The 23111-nt window shown below is 49.4% G+C and overlaps 1 protein-coding gene across 3 annotated transcripts in view; it reads left to right on the forward strand.

Annotated features, from left to right (window-relative positions):
* The window catches only part of LOC108940581 (zinc finger protein 407), a 107006-nt gene that overhangs the window by 56139 nt on the left and 27756 nt on the right, over positions 1–23111 (forward strand). For all 3 annotated transcript variants that reach the window (XM_029259940.1, XM_029259941.1, XM_029259942.1), the window contains 4 exons: positions 9574–9740; positions 14422–14505; positions 15447–15567; positions 21979–22157. In XM_029259940.1, coding sequence (XP_029115773.1) covers positions 9574–9740; positions 14422–14505; positions 15447–15567; positions 21979–22157 — 551 coding nt within the window. The remainder of the gene's footprint in view (positions 1–9573; positions 9741–14421; positions 14506–15446; positions 15568–21978; positions 22158–23111) is intronic.

Genomic DNA, 23111 nt, shown 5'->3' on the forward strand with positions numbered 1-23111 from the left:
CGCTTGAGAGTCGTCGTGTCACCCTTTTCATCACGTCTTCATCAAGTTTCGGTGACGGCTAGTTAGTTCAGTCTTTCAAGTGAACATGTTTGTCTGATTTTCACCTCTCATAACAGAGTCTCAGTTTGAAATACATGCTCTACTTAAGTGTATTTGCTAACATCAATATTAAAATATGTTAAAACGGTGGGGGGGAGACTGAGATGCTTTACAGCATCATAACCCAGAGAGAGGGAGAAACGGGCCCTTCCTTGTTGTGTCTTTGGAACGCTCACTAAGCAGCGTAATTATTTGTATTAGTTTCCTTTAATATTTCATGTTAGATGAGGGAAAAGTGAGGGATTGCATTAATATCGCAGTTAAAATTAAACAATAATTAAAATTTGTTAGTTTAAAAGTAATTGTGCTCCATAAAGCTTTGATTACTTGAAAATTACCCACATTAAGCTTTTATGCAGTGGCTTGTTGCCATGGCACACGGCGGCATCACGGGTGTTTGGTGCCGGGGGGCCGATACGGCTAAAGGTTGAGGGGGGCAGTGGGCGGAGCTACAGCGGGACATGCGAGTTAGTGAGTGACCAGAGGCGGGGCTGTGCTAGGAGAGGGATCATGTTCCTCCGTGTGGCTCCATGTGCCGCAGCAAATGAGACGCAGTCGCACCCCCCCCGCCCCCCCGCCCCAAGATTAATGAAAGCCGGAGCAGTTTTAATTAGTGCAGGCGAAGTCATCAATTACACCCCCGCCTCCCAATACAAATATTGTTATATTTGGGAAATTCCTGATTTATTTTATTCTGTCGGCCGGCCGATGTAGATGAATGGGCCTTCAGCTCCATCGGATGTGGATGTGGGCGGGGAGGGGGTGCGAGGGTTGCGAGGGGTTCTGGGTCATCAGGAGATGCACCACGGTACACGTTAGACTGTTGTAAACTTTGAGAGGGACGAAGAATGGGTGGGTAGATGGATAAATGACACGCATATAAATAATGGGAAGAGAGAAGATGAATAAATGACAATAAGTGTAGTCTCGTCAGCGCCACGTGCAAAATCGGTGTTCTTTACCATGCTGAGAGTGAACATCTCCTCGTACAGCCTGTCGGATGGGCGTCATGCTCCAAGGACGGGGGGCCTCGCGGTCACTCTACCCCCAACAGGTGACTGCTGTTAGCATGACAGGTAACACACCTGGGCAGTGATGGAGGACCTGTATTTATCTTTGTGTGTGTGTGTGTGTGTGTGTGTGTGTGTATATATATACGTACTCGAGGCAGGTTGGGTGTGTTTGTCACAATGCTCATGTGAGCAAGTCAAAAAAAAAAAAAAAAACGGCCAGGTCTCAGGCCGAAGTCATACACTAATGTTCTTTTGGGAACTTTTCCCACAGTTTTAAATAAGTAAAAAATATTAATTTTGTAATTATCTCCCAGAGGTGACATTTCTGTGCCTAGACAGGTAGTTCCTTGCTGCCTGTAAATCGAGATGCTTTAAATTCAAAGTCGTTTGTAGAGGACTACTGTGGTCGGACTGCACTCTATCTCTTCGTCTCCCAGGGACCTGTACCGCGGTGTCCTCCTCACCGTCCGCTGCACTCGTAAAGGCGTGGGCTCCCACGTCCACCCCATGAGTTTCCCCAACAGCAGGTGAGGACAGCGGCCGCTTTCCATCGGCACGTGCGTGCAGTGATGAGCGCCGCCGAGCCGGCAGGTTGAGAGCGGCTCGCCTGTCCCGCCCCCCTCGGCCCCCAGAGCCCCCAAATATTTCTTATTGTCTTCCTTTCACACAGTCTGTACTACTTATCAGAATGTTGGTCTTTTCTTTTCCTTTATTTTCAACAGCAGTCATCATAATTATTAGTAGAACCCAAAACCCCCCATATGAGAGTGTATGTGAGGAATACGAGCGACATGCATCCAAAGCGACGAACATCTCGCAGAAAATACAATGTGTGCGTTACGTTGGCAGGAAGAGACGCTTAGATGCAGATGTGTCATTCTTAAGTGCAGCTAGTTTATTACTTTCCACCATATGAACCAATGTTCATCACACAAGTAGCTGTATCAATGTTTATCATTATTCTACAGTTATAATCACAAAGTTATTGAACATGAACATTTACACATTTATCATGCACTTAAACTGTGGGAGAAGTGAGTCCAGAAGAGGTGAGTTTTAATATAATAATAATAATAATAATGCCGTGTTTTGCACAAGACCTCCTGCTGTTTCCACAGTGGGTCCAATCCCATCACCGTTTTCACTGCAGCTTCGTTCAGTCATCAAAGTGAAGGATGTTTCCTACTTCAGTAGGGTGGAGACTCTCGCCCTTAACCGCACCCTGGCCTTCGCTCTCCCCTCATCCCCAGAGGCCCCATACGCTTCCTTCGAGCCCGCCGTTGAACCCGCACTCCCCGTTCTCCTGCTGATCTCTGCCGGGGAGTTGCGGTGCGCCGCGCACTCCGGCAAACAGAAATAATGTTTTAAATGCAATCATTGTCAGGCCTGAACAATGCCATTTATCAGGGGGGCATTTTGGACTCTGTAATAGCTTCCATATTATTAATACAATTTTTCATCTTGTGTCAGAGCCCTGATTTATGGCCCGCGTGTGATCTAAGGTGATCATTGAATTATACTTGGAGTAATGAGAGCGCCTCCCCACCCCCGGTCTGCGCGACTGGCCGGACCCCCACCCCACGGTCTCCAGGACCCACCCCCACCCCGGCGGCCTGCTATTGTGCCACCAAACCAATTTGCTAAACAACCGTAGGCTAAGTGATGCGGGCTCCTAATTCGGAACGGGGCCCCGGTTAATCAGATAACGGATAAAACTCATTATTTTAAAATGATACCGAGCAGAGTAAATATGGGTGCGCTCACCGCGGTGCAGTGCTCTCTTTAGAGCCCAGTGATTTACAGTGCGCCCGGCTTTGATGTATAGACTTTACCTGTTATTAAGTGTGCATCACCGTTACTGGCACAGTAATTCCTCCTGTATTTAATCTGAATCCCTACACACACACACACACACACACACACACACACACACACACACGTGCTCGCACGCACACTTCCTCTGCACTCGCACTCGGACGGAAGAGCGGCACGCTCCACATTCGTCGTTTGCTTCTTCGGCTTGTGGGCATTTATCATCGGCAGTAAGCCGAGGAGAAAAATCCCAATAATCCTGAAAGTCGCACTTTTCTATGAGGAAATTAGGCAAGTTATGAAAAGATTGCTTTTTATGATATTACTGGCAAAGATTTAGGACGAATCTGCGGCAAAATTGCCCCGTGCTACCTGAGCGCCTTTTTCCTTTCGAGGTTCTCTTCTCTTTATCATAAATCACCCGCTTTCTAATTTCAAAAGGGAATTTTGTTTGCCCGTAATGAGGCACAGTCGTTTGCCTGTGGTTATAGCTCAAGGGAAGGTGTCGTCTGCGTGGGGCTCTCGCACCTGCGCTTCCTGCGCTTCCTTCCAGCACCGTCCTGCTTAACCGCATAATGTACCGAGATACGCGAGCGAAGAGCGTAGAGCAGGGTGGAGGAGCGCGGAGCGCAGCCGGTAGGCCTCGGTGACGCCCGGGACGGTGAGCAGGAGAACGCCGAAGAGCAGTGATGACTGACACGTGGTCTCTGACTCAGCGCCATGAACTGATGTGTTTGGCTCACGGCGCTTTTGACCGCTGCCCTTGGTTCCGTTTTAATCGACTATATTTTCTCTGTGATTTTTTCCCACACTGGCGTGTCCCTTCGTTGTCAGCAGTCGCTGTCCAGCGCAGGGTCGCGGCGGTCCGAGGTGTGAGACGGGGTCCATCTTGGGGAGGACGACACTCTATCATGTGGGCTGACTGATACACGTGTATTTTATTTTCACTTCTTTCACACGCCTAGGGGTGAGTGCTGCAGCCCGGGACAGAGCTGTGATGATGGAGGAACGAAGGAGCGCGTGGATAATGTCCCTTGAGCAGCATCAGTGCTTTGGTCTTCCTTCAGAGAAACACACACCTTGTCTGCAAAGAGGACCTCCTTCTTTATTTATACACTGTTTTTAACTTATTTTCTTACAGCTCCTTTACTTTGGTGCAGTATCTCACCAAGTAATCGGGTGAAGAAGTCGTCGGGTAAAAACCGTAGAAAGAACCATATGGAACAGAGAAGTTTCCGGCGCTGTGTGGAACGGAGCGAAACTCGGCAACCTCTTTAAGGCCACTTGTTTTATTTATTGTAGTTTTGGCACCAGCAGTGCGGAGGTGCTGATGCGGTGGCTGTGTGGGTGTTGAGGGATGGTGTGTAATATAGCGCCGGCACTGCGGTGACGCCAACCTGCTTCTGGACTTATGGCTAAAATAAGGGCAACAATATTAAGATAACAGCTACTGATTGTTCATCAGACTTCAGGGATTTACTCGTTTGGCCCCTTTCATCAGCTCCACCGTGTTCATTACATTCACTCTTTGTGTCCCCCCCCGCCTTCCTGTAAACATGCGGCGTTCTTCACCCTCTTACTGGTTTCCCACACTGAGGAGGATCACATATGACCTGTGAACACTGTGGAAGTGAGTTACATTGCGACAGATCTCTCTACTGCTGTCTATAGTCTCGGAGGGTAAACGTGGGTGTCGTTTACTCCGCTACTCAGAAATTTTAGTGAGGAAAATGCACATAAATAAAGATAATAAAGTGGAAATTTTGTGACTTGTAACTGTTGATTCGCTAAGTAAACAGTTGATAACGCAAAACTGCATTTGCTTTACTTTATATCAAATTTTTTTTTACAAAATGTTATAAATGAGTGAAATTTTAGGAAGTATATAAGTGGGAAAAAGCTTTGAAAGAAGCCAGTTCACAACCATTTGTAATACAGAAGAGCTCAGTGGATAGTAAAGTAAAAAAATCAAAGTACATGCTCAATTAATGGAGTAAATTATCCGTTTCGATGAAACGGATGTCGGGCCGGTTTGCGCCACCCCCGTGTCAGTATATCCATCTTACCTGTGGTCAGAAATGCATTGTGGGTAACGGGTAGCTGACGAGCGGCTGTTCTGACTGAAAAATGAGAAAATGAGCGGAGGCTCCGAGGCCTCTGCCATGGGACACATGTTCCGTGCCAGCAGGGGGTGGGCGTGTGCGTGTGCGTGCGCGTGTGCGTGCGCACTCCTGTCCTGCCACACAGGACTCTTCACACACGGCGCGGGGCGTGTGCCCTGCGACGCTTCGGCGCAGAGTCGCTACACGTGAACAACTGTCGGCTGCACGCGTCGCCTCTTCCCTCGCGCTTGTCGCGTGCGTACGGGGGTCCGTGGGCCGATTTTTAACAGGAAGGCGCGCTGTCATCGCGTCAGGTTTGCATCGGCATTAATAAGGACTAATGAAGTCTCCCTTGTTTTCAGGAAGCAGTAATGCAGAATTAAACCTTTTCTTAATATTTCACCGACGTTGCCTAATGCTGTTTGGATCGACTAGCGCAGGGCCCTCGCCTGTTACGTGCGGCCGCCCGTCCGCCCTCGTGACAGAGCTGAAGTATGGCAGCCTCCGCTAATATCCGTCTGGCCCAAGCCCTCGACATCATTTAATCTTCATTCGCTTAATTTGGTCTGGACTCCGCCGGCCTCATGGGGGCTGGTGTGTGTGTGTGCGAGAGAGGCCGGGGCTGTCCGGGGGCAGACTGATAAAGGAGGTAAACAGGAGGCCGGAGCAGCGTGTGTCACGGGGCGAGTCCACGTCTCGTCGGCCGGAAGCTCAGCCGACGTGACTCGACGCTTGAGGGCCAAAGGAACGTGTTTTCCTACGTCTCGCCCCTTCCAGTTACGCCTTTTGCTGTAAAATACGGATGATTTCAAAATAGTCCGACGATCTTAAGCGGTCCCTCCAGTGCGTCACCGGTATGTACTGAGGGCACGCTGTACTCACACATTGTATTGATATGTTGTACTGCCGGTTTACTGAGCAAATCCTCCGTCTGCACCGACATCAGTTACAGCTTTTCGGAAAGGTTTTGCATAAAGGAATTCTGGTGTATCCGTAGATTTGTGAGTTATTTGTCTTTTTGCACATGCATATGTGTGAATAAAAAAAAAATCTTTATTGAGGAGGAAAAATTGGTCAAATTCATTCTATGTGCTCCATTACTGTCCTGTTCTGGATGGTCGCGTGTGTTGCCAGTAGATATTAAAAGTAGGAAATAAAGTTTCTTGGCACAAAGAAGCGACTTTCACTATTAAGATTACCGAAAGGGTTTTGCTCAGTAATTAATACTCTATGGAACAGTTTTGATGGTAGAAGATCAGACGCTGAGCGACCTGTTAGACATGAGATATACCTTTTTTTTTCCCCTACAAAACTCACCTCATGCAATGGAACAATTTCTGGGGTTGAGACTCAAGGAAACTATTTTCTCCATCTCTTTTACTGGTGCCCAACTGCACTCACACATTTTCTGGCTCAGAGACATTTAATAACTCTTCTAACAATTGTATTAATAATTCTTATAAATTGTACACTTAAAATTCAGGATGTTGTTCACTATGGTTTTTGCACATTAGGCCCTCAGACCAGTTCAGAGCAATGACTGGCCTTTGGCACACCTGGTATATTGCGGTACTCTCATGTCCAAGTACATGTCAGAGAGGTGCAATGGGGCACAGTAACCGTACAGTAACCGGTGCGATGGGGGCGCCGTGAAGAAATAACGCAGAAACAGTGCAGTGAAATGACTTGGCAGTGTGTCTGTTACATGTGCATAGAGGGGGAAGTGGCAGCGAGATTAAACGGGAATAATTGTAAACAAAAAATGTTCTGTATGTAGCTATTTGTGTGGTGTATGTTGGCAAAACAGGGTATTGGATTAATTTACCGTACGTGGTGAAGCGCATGTCTGCATACGTATGACCCCACGTGTCGGTGAAAAACACTTGTGGTTCCCGAGGAGTACGCCGCGTTCGAGTTCAGCGAGTGTGAGCGACGGCGTTAAACACGTGTTCCATGGAGATGCGCTGTATTTCTGTCCTTGCGGGTCACCGGTGGCGCCACCTTCGTGTCTCTCCGCCGGTGCACGCGGAGCGTCGCGTGCTCCTCGGAGCTCCACGAGGGACCCGGCTCAAGGGGAAAAGCTCTTTTTGCGCCTTGTCGAGTCCCGTTGGCCCCGTACCGCCTCCCTGAACGGAGGGATGGGAACACGTGGAGGTCTGGGCGCTTATCGACTCAAGGGCTCTCCTCCAGGCTGCGGCATCGGCGCCCTTTGGAACCCAGGCCTCCGCGACTGCGTTCTCGCATCGGTTCCTCGAACCCGAGTATTGCGTTGCTCCGCGTCTCAGCGCGGCGGTCGAGATGATTGTTTCCCATCGGTCGGGATCCTTGATGAGAAATGCGGAGGGTAAATGAAAACAATGAAGATGTAAATCCGCATTTGTAAGTACGATTAGAGAAAGCGCGAGCGCCGGCTAATTTGCGTCGTGCCAGTGTGTGATGAGGCCCAACAACAGCAGCGACAGCACCAATAAATGCAGCACTAATTATATTTAACAAATGGCAGCTTTGAAGTGTGAAAATGTTCCCCGTTTTTTTCCCGACTCCGAGGCCTTTTTTGTTTTCGAGACGCGCTCTGCATATGTATGCGTGAGCCTGTCTGTCGGACAGGAGAGATCTGAGGCGCGGAGGCGCGATCAAAGGACGCTATCTGATCTCATAAGAGGCATTAAACTCAAGTCGTTCCGGCGCGAGGCGTATTGATTCCTGAGAAGTGCTCGTATTAATCGAAGGCGTCGGAGACGCGAGCTTCAGAGGCGCTAAAGCGAGTCGCTCGTGAGACGCATGAGAAACAACGAGGCCTCGCTTCATATTTACGAGCGGGAGATCTCGATCCCGATGGGCGCTAGTTGGCGGTAAAACACGGCGTAAATACAGTGTAAATACTACGACGTATCTGTCGACTGGGGGTGCGGGGGAAAAAATCTCGAACGGCAAAATGGTTGAAGATCCGCCGGATGCGGGTCCTGTTCCGACGGCCCCGTCGTAACCCAACGGCGAACAATAAGGATACATAAACCGTGCATCGATGCTGCATTGTGTAACAGGGATTGTTGCATTTTTCTAGTAATACTTCCATGCTACACTGTGTTTTCTTCCATATTTCCGTCCTTGTTTCTGTTCCGCAGCGCCGGAACACTCGCGTTTTTGCTTGGTAGCCATTTCTAATAAGAAGAAACTTGAATGGAACCAGAATTGAAACGTTTGGTCGATAAAACACAGTAAGAAATGTGGTACAGCAGATGGTACGGTGCATCATGGGACGTTTGCACCAAACGCCGCCACCCGCAGGTAATATAATAAGGTCGGCGTCATAAGTAACGCGCTGATGTTGTAAATCATCGTCGCCGTCGACTCCCTGAACGTCGTGTGCTTTTACTCCGATATATGGCTGGGTTTGTGCCACGAGCTACTGGGGTTCACGAGCCAGTCATTCTCTTCATGGACTTCGAACCTGCGACCTTCAGGTGAGAGCTGTGACCGGCCCCAGGGCACCACCCAGCGGCGTCTCATCCCCAGTTGCTCTGCTGTAATATTCATGTATACTGCATTACTAATGTAATGTCCTGGTGCTGCACATGAGGACATGTAGCCCATGTTGTCACCGTCTTCGTGGCTCGACAGGCTGCGCCGTTCGGGTTCCGTTCAGACGTTCTGACGCACAGAGATGGGCTTCGCATACTTCCCTTTCTGTGAATTGTTCCTTCCGATGCCTTGAGGTTTACTGTGGACTAACAGTAGGGCAGAAAACAAAGAGCAGAGTAATAAATAGAGTAAAATGTACACAGAGGTTAAAAAGTGTGGAGCGTTTCAGCTGAACTTCTGCTCCGAGGTTGGAATGTTTCTGCTGTAAAAGTAGATGTGAGAAAGAGAGACACCAGGTGGCGTAGTGCTTAGAGCTGCTTCCTTCAATTCCGCTGTGTCTGATTTCAGTTCCGCTCCAGCTGATTAAATCGAGGTACTTTTCCTGACCTGATACAGTAAAAATTACCCTACTTCAAAGTGGCTTACTGCACAGTCCTCACTTTAAAAGTGTTTTTGGAAAAAAATGCCAGATAGATGAGAAACATAAATAATAATCCAAAGAGTGTGTCATCTGAAGTCCCCCCCCCCCCCCCCCCCCCCTTTGCACTGCCAGTTAAGCAGATGGGGGCAGGGCCTGGAGTCAAGCCCCGCCCCTTTGCCGTCACCAAAGAGCAGCACTTTAAGGGTAGCTGTCTGTTCATCCTATTACTTCAACAGCCCCCTGCCCCCCAGAGAAATATCCTCACTATTCCCCTCTTACAGGTGGGAGTTAGTCACACTGGGGGCCACTGAGCTGTAACAGAATTGCTGGGCCCCCGTGGGCCCCCCCCAGCGGGTGGAGAACAAATGGCAGAGGTGTGGGGCCCGGACAGAAAAATCAATGTGTGTTTATAGAGACATGGCGGACGGAGCCTTCAGCAGCACCGCAGCACCCTGCTTAACCTCGTGTCCCGCTCAGCTGCCGAGGGGGTAACTGACGGTGTCTCTTTCTCTCTCCCTGTGTGTGCGTGTATGTGAACGTGAAGGAAGTTCGAGTGCGAGCTCTGCGACCGCACGTTCAGCGAGCGCTGGGCCCTGAACAACCACACCAAGCTGCACACGGGGGAGAAGCCATACAAGTGCGCCTGGCCGTCCTGCCACTACTCCTTCCTCACGCTGTCTGCCATGAAGGACCACTACCGCACACACACTGGTGAGTCTCCGCCCCCTGCTAGGGCTCCTCCTCCCTGTGCTGCCCCGCCCCTCCCGTATACCAGCTTTCATGTGACACTTTTCTACAGATCAACTTAGGTACTTAAGAGTTCATTCTGATTTCCTCTTTTATAACATCGTTTATATTACTACGGGGGCGCGGTGGCGCAGCAGGTTTGGCCGGGTCCCGCTCTCCGGTGGGTCTGAGGTTCGAGTCCTGCTTGGGGTGCCTTACGATGGACTGGCATCCTGTCCAGGGTGTGTCCCCTCCCTCTCCAGCTTTGCGTCTTGGTTTGCCAGGTTGGGCCCCGGTTTGCCGCGATGAGCTGTTGTAGACGTGTGTGTGTGTGTGTGTGTGTGTGTGTGTGTGTGTGTGTGTGTGTACACAACACTCAGTTCTTGGCCAAGAAGGTGCCGAGGTCACTGAGTGCTTTAACATATTTGACACAAAGAGAACAGGAAGCCCCTCCTCTTTCCTCCCTCTCACTTAGCAGGTGGAGCTGGGGTTGAGAGCCTCAGTCAGCCAATGAGTCTGTCATCTTCGGGATGAACCGAAGGCGTGCTGTCTCTCTCCGCGGCAGGACTCTTCCTACCCAGGACGGCTCTGCCACGTGATTAGCTGCTATTAGTTGTTCCGCAAGCCGACGGCGCAGAGCGTGTGACCCAAACCGGCCGTACCGCGTTTCTTACCCCCTTGTACTTGTCCTGACTTCCCTCCTTTAGTAGGCATGCTGTCCTTTGGAGGCGGCAGGGCCGCACCGCACCGCAGGCCCTTCCCAGTGACGCGGCCCATTCCGTTGCTGTGGATCGATAGTACTTTGAACGCGCGTCACAATCGTTTCGGTCGTCGGATGTTGAGCTCATGTTTTTTCCTTTAAGCTTTGAAATGAACGATGAAATAACTGTGGTCGTGTTCTTTTATTCTTCCTATTTACATCTCTTTCTTCCTCTTGAGCACATTTTTCTTCGCCTTTCCTTGACGGACCTGTTCTAACGGATCTCATCCGTCGTGCGGTTTTCAGTAAAGTTTCTAATTTATTTCTCAGGATTGTTGCAGGTTATTCAGCGAATCCTCCTCACGGTGGAAAGGCGGCCGTCGTACAGCGAGGGTCATGTGTAACTCCTGATTTATGAGTCCTCCCAAATAAATAAATAAATCAAAATGTCGCTCTGGCCCAGGGAGCCCAGAGCTTGTGAGCGCCGGTGACACGGCCGCAATTGATTTCCTTATTGCTTCAATTTGTCGTTTAATCCGGCGATATGTTGATAAATCTTTGCACTTTGTCAATTAATTTCCTTGAAAAACGAGCCCTAAAATGGTGAGCACATCAATACAGCGCCGGGTTCAGTGACAAAAATTAAGTGTCGAAATTAATTGCCCTCAGTTCCTCCCGCGAAAACATAACTAATGAGGGAGGCAATTATAGTCGCATGCAGTCTCTTTGGGGCGTTTTATAAAGGAAGAAGGGAGAAAAGCCGTGGCAAATAAAATGGAGGGAAACGCAGCTGGCCTGGATCGCAGGAGACTCTCGGGGCGCAGGGGGGGAGAGGATGTTTGTTTGTGTCAGGTGTTTGTGGCGCAGGAGGAGCAGGCGACGGCGCGTTGGTCTGCAGCTGGAAGCGGAGCGGCGGAGAGGCCCACTGGCCCACGTCGGACTCGCCAATTATTCCCCGATTACGATGTCCTTTTGCGTAATTACAGCGAGCGGGCGATCGGCGGACGCTCGGCCCGGGAGCCGCGGCGTTCCTTCGGCCGCCCTGACAGGGGCGCTGACAGGTCCTCGTCCCTCCTCCGCCCCGAGGGGCCGCCCGTATCGAGCGGCAGACAAAAAGCCGCAGCAGATGTAATGCATTGTCGGTGTTTCCTTGCGAGGAGTAATTGCGGGGAGTTGGCGCCGATCGATGGCTGCGTGTTTGTGCGGCCGGGTCCCGCGGCGCGGCCCGTAATGAGGGGCGCCGCACGGTGCTGCCGTTTACTGACGGGAAGGAGCGGCGACAGCCGCACCGTCCGCCGGGGAGACGGAATCCATCACTGTGGGTTCAGCAGGTCCGCAGGGGCAGCGTGGCAAGGAAGGGGTCCGGAGCACCGTGGCGTTGCCAGCAATACTCGTCTTTCCATTTGTCCTTTTTCCTGTCTGTCTGTCTGTCTGTGTGTGTGTGTGTGTGTGTGTGTGTGTGTGCGTGTATCTGTCGCAGTGTGACCATGTGCCCATTGGACGTGTTTCGTGGATCTTCTTCCTCCAGTGCTCTTAGACCCAGAGTGAGGTCCTGAGCCCCATGGTTTTCGTTGTACACCAGCACTTCATCTGACACACACTGCTGGAACCAGAACTCTGTTCACAGTTCGTTTTGTGTGTAACCCCAAAGTGCGTTTTGTCACCTGCTGCAAATCATCGTCACTGCAAAGATAATGATACAGACTTCCTTCCCTTTATTCAAAGGGTTATCTTCTCTGAAGATGCCAGATCGTAGCTTGGTGAATAAGGTGTGTGGGCTGAAAACACTACATACTGTAGTATCCATTGCGAGTCGCTTCGAAGAAAAGCGTCTGCTAAATAAATAAATGTAAATGTAGCTGTAATTAATAAAAAAAGCTCCATGTAGCTTTAAATATAATAATACTTATTGTTCTCATAATATTATGAGCTGAAAAAAAATTAATATAAAATGATAAAAATAAAAACCCGTCATCTTCACAAACTTCTGTTCAGTGCAGATTGTTGGCTGATTCATTTTATTACTCAGGAGCCCCAAACACAAGCTGCTTGTAGAATTATGGAAGGGAAAACACAGCAGTGATGAGACAGATGGTGTCACACTCATTTATGGAGCTGTCAAGAGATCAGGAGACAAGTGGCTCTCAAGGAGACTGGATCGAGACCCTTCTTGAATATGGAAAGGATTCAGCAGCTTTGAGAGACACGGGAAACTCATTCCATGACATCAGGGCCAACACTGAGAACCAACAGACTCCTGATTTTTGGCCCTTGTGAGTAAAACCACCAAGCGCCTGGTGGGGGGCACTGTGCTCTTACTGGTGTATAGGGAGCAATGAGGTATGGGACCGTGGATGGACCACTGTGTTATAGCAGCAGCATCAGCAGCAAAATATCAGTGTGTCCTGATAAATTATGGATACTTGGTGGTCATTTCCTCTACCACTGCAGGTATGTCGAGCTGGTCGCTCTGCGGTCAGCTGTGAGGTTGAAAGGCCGCCGTTTGTTCTCCGCTCAGTGCAGTTCTAATGAGTCTCGGCCAGAACAACGGCACCATTAAACCGAGGGGCGGCCCCCGCTGAGCTGCTTGGGGCTAATTAATGACAGCTAACGGGTTCCTATTAATTAGAGAGGCTATGCTGAGGCCCTCTTGGAGCGCGCTCGGTCCAGATGATCCGTCCCTTTCGGTGTTGATAAAGCAGTGTGATCCCAGTCGTCGCCCTAATCACATTAATTACTCCATGGGAATATTCTGTCCTTAAAAATTGTTCAGATTTTTTTTTTTTTTTTTGGACAGTCTCTGACTGGCGGTGCTGCAGCCCTGAGCGTCCAGTCGTCTCGTCCTCGGGAAGGTGGTCTTCTCTTACAGGAGACGACGTGTGCTTTTGAATGTGTTTTGAATGTTGGTGGAACACAGCTCCAGCCTTGAACGCTGCATCCGTGTTCCTCCTCCTCCTTCCTGCCTTTCCCCTGTTCAGTGTATTATTAATAATTCATTTATTATTCACTTCTTTAGACAACACTACGCCAAAGCAACTTACAGTGATTTAGTCGTTTAAACAGCCCGATAATTTTTATTGTGTCCATGCAGGGTAAGTACCTTGATCAAGGGTAGTATGGCAGGAGTGGGGATTCAAACCCTGGTCCCTTGGTGCCCAAGTCGGAGCTCTGACTTTGCCTGCTCCAGGTACAGTCTGACAGAAGTGCGGGTGGGTGACACGCAACAGCAAACCTGCACAGGTGTCCTTATGTCCATGTTGAACAGAGCAACTGTTGCTTTCAGTGCCTGTAAGGGTGTGAGAGCACAGCTAGGAGCACCTTGGCACAGGTGCTTTGCTTTTGCATAGGTGGGGTCTTGGGGAGGGGGGCTTATTGATCTGATGTGGTCTGCTGGAAGCCCCACCCACTCCTGTCTATTTCACACTGTAGCTGGTGCTGCGGAAGCCCCACCCGCTGTTCCCCTTTTACACTGTAGGAGAGTTACGACGAAAACCTCCACCTTCCCGAAATCCACGCCGCTCTCATCGCCAGCACTGACATCAGCACCCCTCCTCCTCTTTCCTGGGAGGAGGCTGACAGGTTTAACGGGGGGCCAGGTGCAGGCATGCAGGGTGTGTGTGTGTGTGTGTGTGTGTGTGTGTGTGTGTGTGTGTGTGTGTGAGCGCATGTTAAAGAGCTCGAGTGCTCTTGCAGCCCCATCTGGACGGCGCGTCACCCAGATGAAGTTGTACAAAAAGCGTCCCGTTGATAATAAAGCTCATTTTTATGGCTCTGACAAGTATGTAATTATGTTCAGTGGTGCTTTTCAGATTTTATCACAGTCAATAAACCGCAGCGGTAATTTCATTCCCATTTGACATATTTACATGGAAACATTTGATTGGAGGAATTAGTTAAGTCTGGAAGCCGTGATGGATGCGTTTTAATGATCTGTGTCCTCCTCCCAACGGGGCCGCCGCCCCCCAGGAGAGAAGTCCTTCCTGTGTGACCTCTGCGGGTTTGCGGGTGGGACTCGGCACGCCTTGACCAAGCACCGGCGCCAGCACACAGGTGAGCCCCGCCCAGCACCCGCAGGCTCCACCCCTTAATGTGCACTAAAACACACACTTGTAGACGCACGTATGCTTTCTGACATGCACTCAACCCTCACGCACACTCATACAAACTCTCAAGCACTGGCGCATACATGGTCACACAAATACTCGTACACACATGCTTGTACTTATTGATAAACGCACGCATGCAGTCTGACGTGTTGCAAGTTAAAAATCGTGGTATGTTAACACACACGGAGGTGCTTGATGAGAGAGATGCAGCATGTTGGCGTTTTTTTCACAGCACTGAGACTGAATGATTATAGTGTCCATTTCACACACACCAGGAAGGGTGTAGGACCAACACACACTGCTGCGCTTTATCTGTACAGGCTACCAGTGACGCCCTGGCTCTGTGTATGTGTAGGTGCCTGTGATTTATGGTATTTGTTATGTTTACAGTTTTTTATATATATTATATATCTGTTATGTCTTCTAAGCTCCCAAACACAGCTGAGAACAGAATGCTGTTTGTAACTTGTTTTTCACATAACTTCAAAGTCACTTTTACCACAAAGTCTCAGTCAATAAAAGCTTATGAATACACACATCCCTCGGTTTATTTATGGGTTCATTTATTTAAACATTTTGGGTACTGATACAATAAATAAAAAAACGACACTCAGGAGTGTCAGACATGAGTAGAAATCATTAGGAAAAAGGTACCCGAATAAAATTTAACAAAATAAAGAAATTATAAAGGTATCTTAGTCAGCCACATAAGTGCGCGTGCGTGTGCGCGCTCTCCTTACCACACTCTCCACCATGTGAGAAATGCACGTGTGTATTTACTCTGTCAGGAGTTCGCCACTGATGTCCATGTTATGTTGTGTCGGTTCGCATTGGGGGGGGGGGGCTTCATCGCTCATGTATTGATGTGCTCTCCTCACCCCCCAGGGGAGAAACCGTTCAGGTGCTCGCTCTGCAACTTCGCCTCGACCACGCAGTCGCACCTGACCCGCCACAAGCGCGTGCACACGGGCGAGAAGCCCTACCACTGTCCCTGGTGCGACTACAGGTACGGCTCATCGCCCCGACCGCGCCGGGGGTCGTCATCGCTGCGCCATCATCATCACCATCAACAGTGTCATCAGCGCTGTGCCATTAAAAGGCCATCAGAGTGTTAGTAATTACCCAGGAAATTGGCGGTGAAATTGAAAAACTTTGACCAACATCACATCTTATTATTTTGTTCTTGTCCGTCTTTATTGAGTCTCAGGACCTCTAGCAATTCGGATAAATCACAAGCGGGTGCGAATTGGCTGCGTTGTCGTCTGCTGCCGCAGAGAAGGTTATTTGGTCTTTTGCTTCTTCTCCTGTGATCTTTTCATTGCTGTACTGGTTCGGAAATGCAGTGATATTTTGTTTGTTTATTGTATACGCGTTTTTTTTTTTTTTATTTTAAAAAAAAAAAAAAAAAAAAAAAAAAAACTTAAATAAGAAGTGTCCACATATGAAGTGCGCACACTTCCCGCTCCAAAAGCAGTGGGCCAAGACCGTGAAGACGGCACATGCCTCACGATGACGACCCGAACTCAATCGCCATAATCACAGTGAAAAGCCCCACCGTGCGTTCACGCAGAATCCCGGACGCCACGCATGATTGATGGATTGGCTCTGAAGGATCGAGGCTGATCTCGAAGCAGGTCTTCCGATGCACTGCAAATTGTGTGAGAGGTTGGGAGAACGAGTTCGGGAACGAGGTCGCTTGAAGAAAGTCTCGTCGCTCTGGACATCACGTTCTCTTCTTCTTGATGAGAGGTGCTCCTTTACAATGTTTCAGGACACGCTTGCACAGGAGCGCTGTCCCACCTTGGGTCTCTTGTGTCATCCCTTACAGTATCCAGACAGAGCAAGCGCTGGAAGTAGAGCTGAGATGATACTTAATTATTGAAATGATCCTTGACTGAGTGCCAAGAGGAAGCCTTAGAGTACCCTGATTGAGTAAAAATGACCATGTTGTGTAGATCAGTGTAAAACAGCTCATGTAGTGTGTTACTTTGGAAGAAAGGCTCCACTAAATGAAAACATGATAATAATAATATTAATGCAACAGAAAGCGAAAAGGAGAATTAAGTGTTAAGTAACCATTTGAACAAGGCGTGACCATGTTGTAGGAAACGAAAACGCCGCAACGAGGCAGTGTTACGAAGACGGTCACTATCCCTATTTCTGACAAATTCCCTGAACGAATGAGTAATTAAAAGATAGATAGATAAATGCCACGGGGCAGAGGAGGCCGCTGCTCTTGAAGTCGTCCCTGTCTTTGAGTCCATCGCAGCTCTGGCCGTGACGCTCGCCGGCACTGACACACTTTGGCAAACGGAGTGACACAATAAAAGGCCAATTAGCATTCAGGCAGCCCTGGGGGGTGTGTAGTCCTGTTGGTTGTTCAAACACACAAGGAGATGTGACACGGTCACCAGGCGGTAATGTGACCAGCAGCATCACTGACACACTCTGCCACTTTAATTGTGTGTGACACCTTCCCTCGCCAGTGAAACGGATGGTGACGCATGAACGTCGATGATGATGTTCCTCCGAGAAGCAGCGAGCGCCATATTCCTACATCCAGAAATGGTGATCTGTGTGTGTGTGTGTGTGTGTGTGTGTGTGTGTGTGTGTGTGTGTGTGTGTGTGTGTGTGAGATAATGGTGATTTGGTTTTTGGGTTGCCAGATTGCAGTGAGAAGAACCCGGCTTTGAATCCCCTCCTGCTGTATTACGCTTGATGTATTACCCTGCTGTCTCACAGCACCTGGGTGGAGCGAGAGGACATGGGTGCGATCCGCACTCAGTCTGAATGGAGTTTGTATGTTCTCCCTGTGACTGCGTGGGTTTTCTCCGGGTGCTCTGGTTTCCTCCCACACTCCAAAGACATGCTGTTTAGGTTCACCCACAGTGTGTGTGACAGAGAGAGAGTGTGTGTGTTCCACTGATGTATGGATGAGTTACCCAGTGTAAGTAGTGTATCTAGCAGTGTAAGTCACCATGGTGAATAAGGTGTGTGGGTTCATAACACTGCATAGAGTTCATTGGATGTCACTTTGGAGAAAAGTGTCTGATGAATGGAATATTAATGTAAATGATGAGCTGTTACAGTAAAAACTACCCAGCTGTTTACGTGGTAAATCGGTGTAAGCATTGACGTGTGCAAACCTCACATTCCCAGTGGCCTTGGACTTAAATAAATAATAATAACAGTAACAATAATGACGATGATGAAATAAAAAGGACGAAGTGAATTAAGTGTTAAGTAACAATTTGACCAAGACGTGACCATGATGTAATAAATTAAAACCTGTCAATTAGGCGCTACTAAAAAGACCATAAACACCTTTATCCTTTACTTCTAATGAACTCATTGTAATTATGGTACATTCATGGAGTGAAGGGCCTGGACTGAAGATGTAAAAATGTGCTGATTTGCATTCCATTATCTTCTGTCGCTTTGCATATTTTAAATATTCCAGCCGCGCAATTCATCACAGAAAAGTTTAGGCGAAGTGAAAAAGGTTAAGCAAAGCAGTACATTTACATGTTGTGTGGCGGGTGGAGCCGATGGCCGATGCGTCACACACCGGGAGCAGCGGCGCTAGCGCACGGCGGAGCGCGGGGACCGCCACGTGCACCGCGGAGGACGTCGCCAGGAGCTGACGGCCGCGAGCCGGAGGCCTTCCCGTGCAAATGCGGCCGACGTCCACGAGTTTCAAAAGCCCGAGAAAAGTTTTAAAGGCTCAATTAAGCTCTTTAGCTGCACCGCTGGGCTTTTCTTTGTTGCTGCGACGTTGAAAACGCTTATCCCCGAAATAAAGCAGCGGGGCCCGAGTCGGCGGCGCCGGTTATGCGGGTAAAGTAGAGCCGAGCGGCAGGAGAAACTTTGTCGCGCCAATTAACGTTGTGCAAAGTGCGTCTTTTTTAATGACTCTGCCGCCTGCTGACTCTTAATTGCATTTCGCGTTGTTTAATTGTGACAATTATGGCATTTCCACATCTGAGGGGATGTGTGGCTGATCCTGCTCTTCCAGGATTCCTTTTAATTTTTATTTAGTCTATTTTTTAAGCACATTCATATTGCTGCAGACAAAATTAGTCCCACGTTCAGGAGCTGCAGTCCAACCTTTTGAAATATCAGTTTCCCGCATGATCGCATTCAGTGGAGGTGTGCAAGGCAGCCTGTTGATTATAATTCCTCTGCTCTCACGCTTGCTCGTTGGATTCTGTCTCGGGCCAAACGGCAGCCCTCGCGCAGTCCGGCAGGGAAAAGCTTTTTAAAAAAACTCACCAACATGCTACCGATAACTGGGAAAAGGAAAAGGAAATGATATAATGAAATATGAAGCCGCTATAAAGCACACGTACGTGAGGGACTGCATCGCATGTGTGAGATTTGGCTCCGTGGCATGTTATTTTTGAACACGTATTATGAAATATCATATAGCAATTTATTTACATGTGTATTATGAAGCAGAAGCGGGTAGAAAGCAGGAAGTGTAAAATAATCGTCCGCACAAGTGCAGGAAATTGCTGTTTTTGAAATGCATTAAAATGCATGTAAATGGGAGTACATTAATTGGCCGGTGTCCCGCCGAAGTGACAGCGCTGTGTTTACGCTCCCGTGTGTTGGAAGACGCTCGACTCTCGCTCAGGGACCTTTGCTTAAATCAGTGCTCCCAGGTCCATTAGGGCGGAAAGATCGCGGGGGTCCCTCGGGGCCCCCGCTGATTGTAAGGGGCGGCAGCGGCTCATCTCAGGGGGAGGGGGGTCGAGCGGTATAACATCATGGCTGGGGGGGGGGTGTAGTTAGGATGGACGGGTCTCTCGTGTATTTATTTCCACAGCAGGGAAAAACAGCAGCTCCTCAATTAAGGCAAACTGTACTATTGCAAATGATTGAAAATTGTCGTCTTTAAAGAAATCCTTCCATGTTTACCTGATTACACCTCTTTTGTCTCGCCTTGGTCATTGCCACAGGTCAAATTCTAACTTGTGGCCCTCCAAAGACAGCGGACATAAACCTCCTGCAGCGCACACGTGACATTATGACACGGCTGGGACCGGAAGTCTCTTTGTAACTCGTTTCACTCTTACCTGCAAAATCTTTTTAAGCCCAAGTCATAATTCCTAAATTACAGACGTACCTTGATTTATTTATGGATTAGTATCTGTGCAAATTTCACGTGAAGTAAGAATTTTTTTCATGTTTTTCATGTATGTTTCAACTACAAGCTGCATTAAAATGAAAGAAATTTGAAGTGACGTAGGAATGCGCCGTCTCCACGAGCTCCTGCGGAGTGCCTCTCATGACTGATTCCAAGGACAGAAACACTAGTGATGTACAGTTTGCGAACCTGCATATATTTTCATTTAGATTATGATTCGGCAAATTATCGGTCATGGTCTCGGCCTCCCGGCGCTCCTCGACGGGGGAGCGCAGGCCGCGCCGTGTTCGTGGGAGCAGAGCTCTCTCCCCCTGCGTGCACAGGAGCCGCGGATGGAGGGATGGAGGGAGGGAGGGAGGGAGAGCAATTGTGCGCCCTTCTGTCAGGAAGCCTTCACCTGCTGCTGCCACCCGGGACCATCCGTCGCACCCGGTGCGCGTTTTATTGCGGTCGCGCCACGGCGGCGAGCGGGGCCGGATGCTGGTCCGCAGGCGGGTTTTGATAGGGGCCGGCTCTGGACCGGGGCTCGCATTAATCAGGGCGCCGCACCAATCCCCCTCCCTCCCCCCCGCTCCACGCCGCACCCCGGCCGACATCATTACGGCGAGCGCACGGCCGTTACTCAGGGCCGCCGCTTGTCACCCGCGGTGCGGAACTACATCGTTCAGATCCCGGAGGAGATTGGCTTATCGTGGCAGAACAAGAGCGCACTGGTGTCGCAGCGGATGGGAGTGTGCATATAGGTGTCTCGAGGGTCGTATATCCATCCCCCGGCACGTGCGCATGTGTGCGCGCGCGCGTCTATGAGCAGCGTGCCGTGAATGACAGTTTGTGTTTTCGCAAGCAGTCCTGTTTAACATTTACCGTGGTAATTGTTTCCCACTATTGGCAAGCGCCATTGACACGTGTTGTGATTACTCTCATTAAGGACATTCAGTTTGCTTGACGGATGACTGACTCATGGGTAAATATGATGGCAGTGCATCGTAAATGTTGCTGTGTGTTCTATTACAGAACAACCGTCTTCCAGAGAGAAAAGTGAAATATAAAACAAATATGGCGCAAAGCAGACAGGTGTGAAGATTGTCTCAGGTTTGCCGTCCATTGAATGTGTGAGTCGTCACTCGGTGAACCGAACCTTCTTAGTCGCGGTGATGCTCATCAGACACATTAAAGTTAGTCTGTTAACGTCTAAAAAGGGTGTTTTCTGAATTTCCAAAGAGTCACTAACAGCTTTCGACGTGTGTGTGTGTGTGTGTGCGCGTGTGTGTGCGCGCGCTTGCTCGCTCCCGTTTCCATGGGAAAATGAACAAGATTCACACATGTATGAACACACGCTGGTACGCACGTGTCTGTACAGTGTATACGCAGGAAAAGCAGAGCAAGATGATGTACATTTTTGTTAGAAAAGTAAAAACTTGCCTTTATGAGTGCAGTTTTTTACCTTTGCATTCTGATTTCCTAACCTTTACTTTTAAATGTTTTTTTTGTTTACCTCTGGAGCTGTTTCATACCTTTTTCCTGAGGACCCAGTGATGAGTAATTATAGTATAAAAGTTATCTGCAGGGGGCCATTGCTACTGGAAGGAAGAGCACCTGAGCAGTGATGTTGGTGAAAGACACAAATGTCCCCAGAGGACACTTGAGTGCGCGGAGAAGGTGTCCAAGTACCGCGGCGGAGAGGAGCCCACATACGGGTTGTTTCCGTTCATTTGAAAGCGAAGCCTCGAGTCAAATGTGGTTTGAAGACGTGCTCCGCACCTGGTTTCCACCTGGTTCGCATGTCCGCGCGTGCAGGACAGAGGAGACGCTCTGGCCACAGGGCTCACGTTGCGCCGTGCAGTAACACTCCGATACCACCGTGTAACTGTGACCAGGAGGACGAGGGAAAGCCTGCTCGTTCAGTCACCCCGGCACACACCGCTGTTGCTCTTGGCGCTTTCCCCCCCGTCCATAGCATCGAGCTCTCGTGGTGGTCACTGCCGTGCTCGCTTCGGACAGTTTCTACTCAGGGTCCTTTATTCCCACACACTTTGCAGGTATCGGGGAGCAGATCCTTCATCCGTCTTGTTGATCAGAACCAGAGTGTTGGATTTGATATGAGCAGGGAGGGAGACGTTGCTGTGATATCATTGAAAGCATTTAAAATTAGTCATGCGGTACGATTTTAAACTCCTGATTTAAATGTAATTTTTTTCCCCTCATTTCCTGTAGCTTTTTGTTTTCCTCTATCTGAAGCGGATCTTCCTCCTCCGTTTTTGCACGCAGATCGAACTGTGCGGAGAACATCCGCAAGCACATACTGCACACGGGAAAGCACGAGGGTGTCAAGATGTACAACTGCCCCAAGTGCGACTACGGCAGCAACGCCCCCATGGAGTTCCGCAACCACCTGAAGGAGAGGCACCCGGACATCGAGAACCCGGACCTGGCTTACTTGCACGCAGGTACGCGTCTTTGCACGCTTGTACGCGCCTGCGCTCCTCTTCGAGGTCACCGCTCTCGTGTATCCCTGCGTGTTGTGGGCTCGTGCTGCTCTTTTCCAGAGGTCGGAGGGCAGCTGTCAGCCTCTTGAATGTTGCAAGCCCTGTAGCTGAAGTTCTCCTTTTCACGTGAGCTCTACGAATTGTGTGAAAGGGACTTTGCAGCCCTTTCAGGTCTACAGGTGGCTCTGGAGAATGTGAAGGGGACCCCTTTTTGCATGGGGTGCCTTAACGTCAGGCTTTTAAACTGATTGGCCACGGGAAGGAGTGCGGTCAGTATGTGAGAGGTCATCGGTGTGCTGAAAAAGTGGACACCTTCCTCTGCCGAAAGACGGGAACGCCTTTTCGAAATATCATCCACGTGTTTCTTTCTTTTACAACTTTTGTGCCTCTTTCGGGTGTCGTCATAATGGCAGGAACCGGATTTCCACTGGACGCTGCCAAGTGGCACAAAATAATTAATATTATTGATAATTGTCTAATTAGGGGCAATCGCCTGCCTGTGCTTCGTGGGGCCGGGGGAGGGGGTTACAGACAAACACGGCCCGGTTTGAAACGCCTTCTCCTCCAGAGATAGAGCTTTTGCCCCGCTGAGCGCTGGAACATCTAATCAAATGAGACAGGACGAGCACCCCCTCCTCCAAAAAAAAGAAAAAAATTAACAAGGCAGATATTGAATTAACGGGCATATGATCGCACTCTGTCAGAATGACGGTCGCGCCGCGGCGAGAGGCAAATGGCTCCTGAAGGCTATTCCTGCTCCTTCCCTTTGAAAGGCGCAGATCAAATGGGCTCAGTGTTGTCGGCGCTCGGGCTGAGCGGCGCGATTGATTGACACACGACCGCTCGGCTGCGGCACTTGCCGTTTTTAATTTCCACGTCGCGCTCGGAATTAAACGTCTTCCCGGGATGAAAGGG

This window comes from Scleropages formosus, chromosome 18 (genome assembly GCF_900964775.1).
Source record: "Scleropages formosus chromosome 18, fSclFor1.1, whole genome shotgun sequence".
Lineage (NCBI taxonomy): Eukaryota > Metazoa > Chordata > Actinopteri > Osteoglossiformes > Osteoglossidae > Scleropages > Scleropages formosus.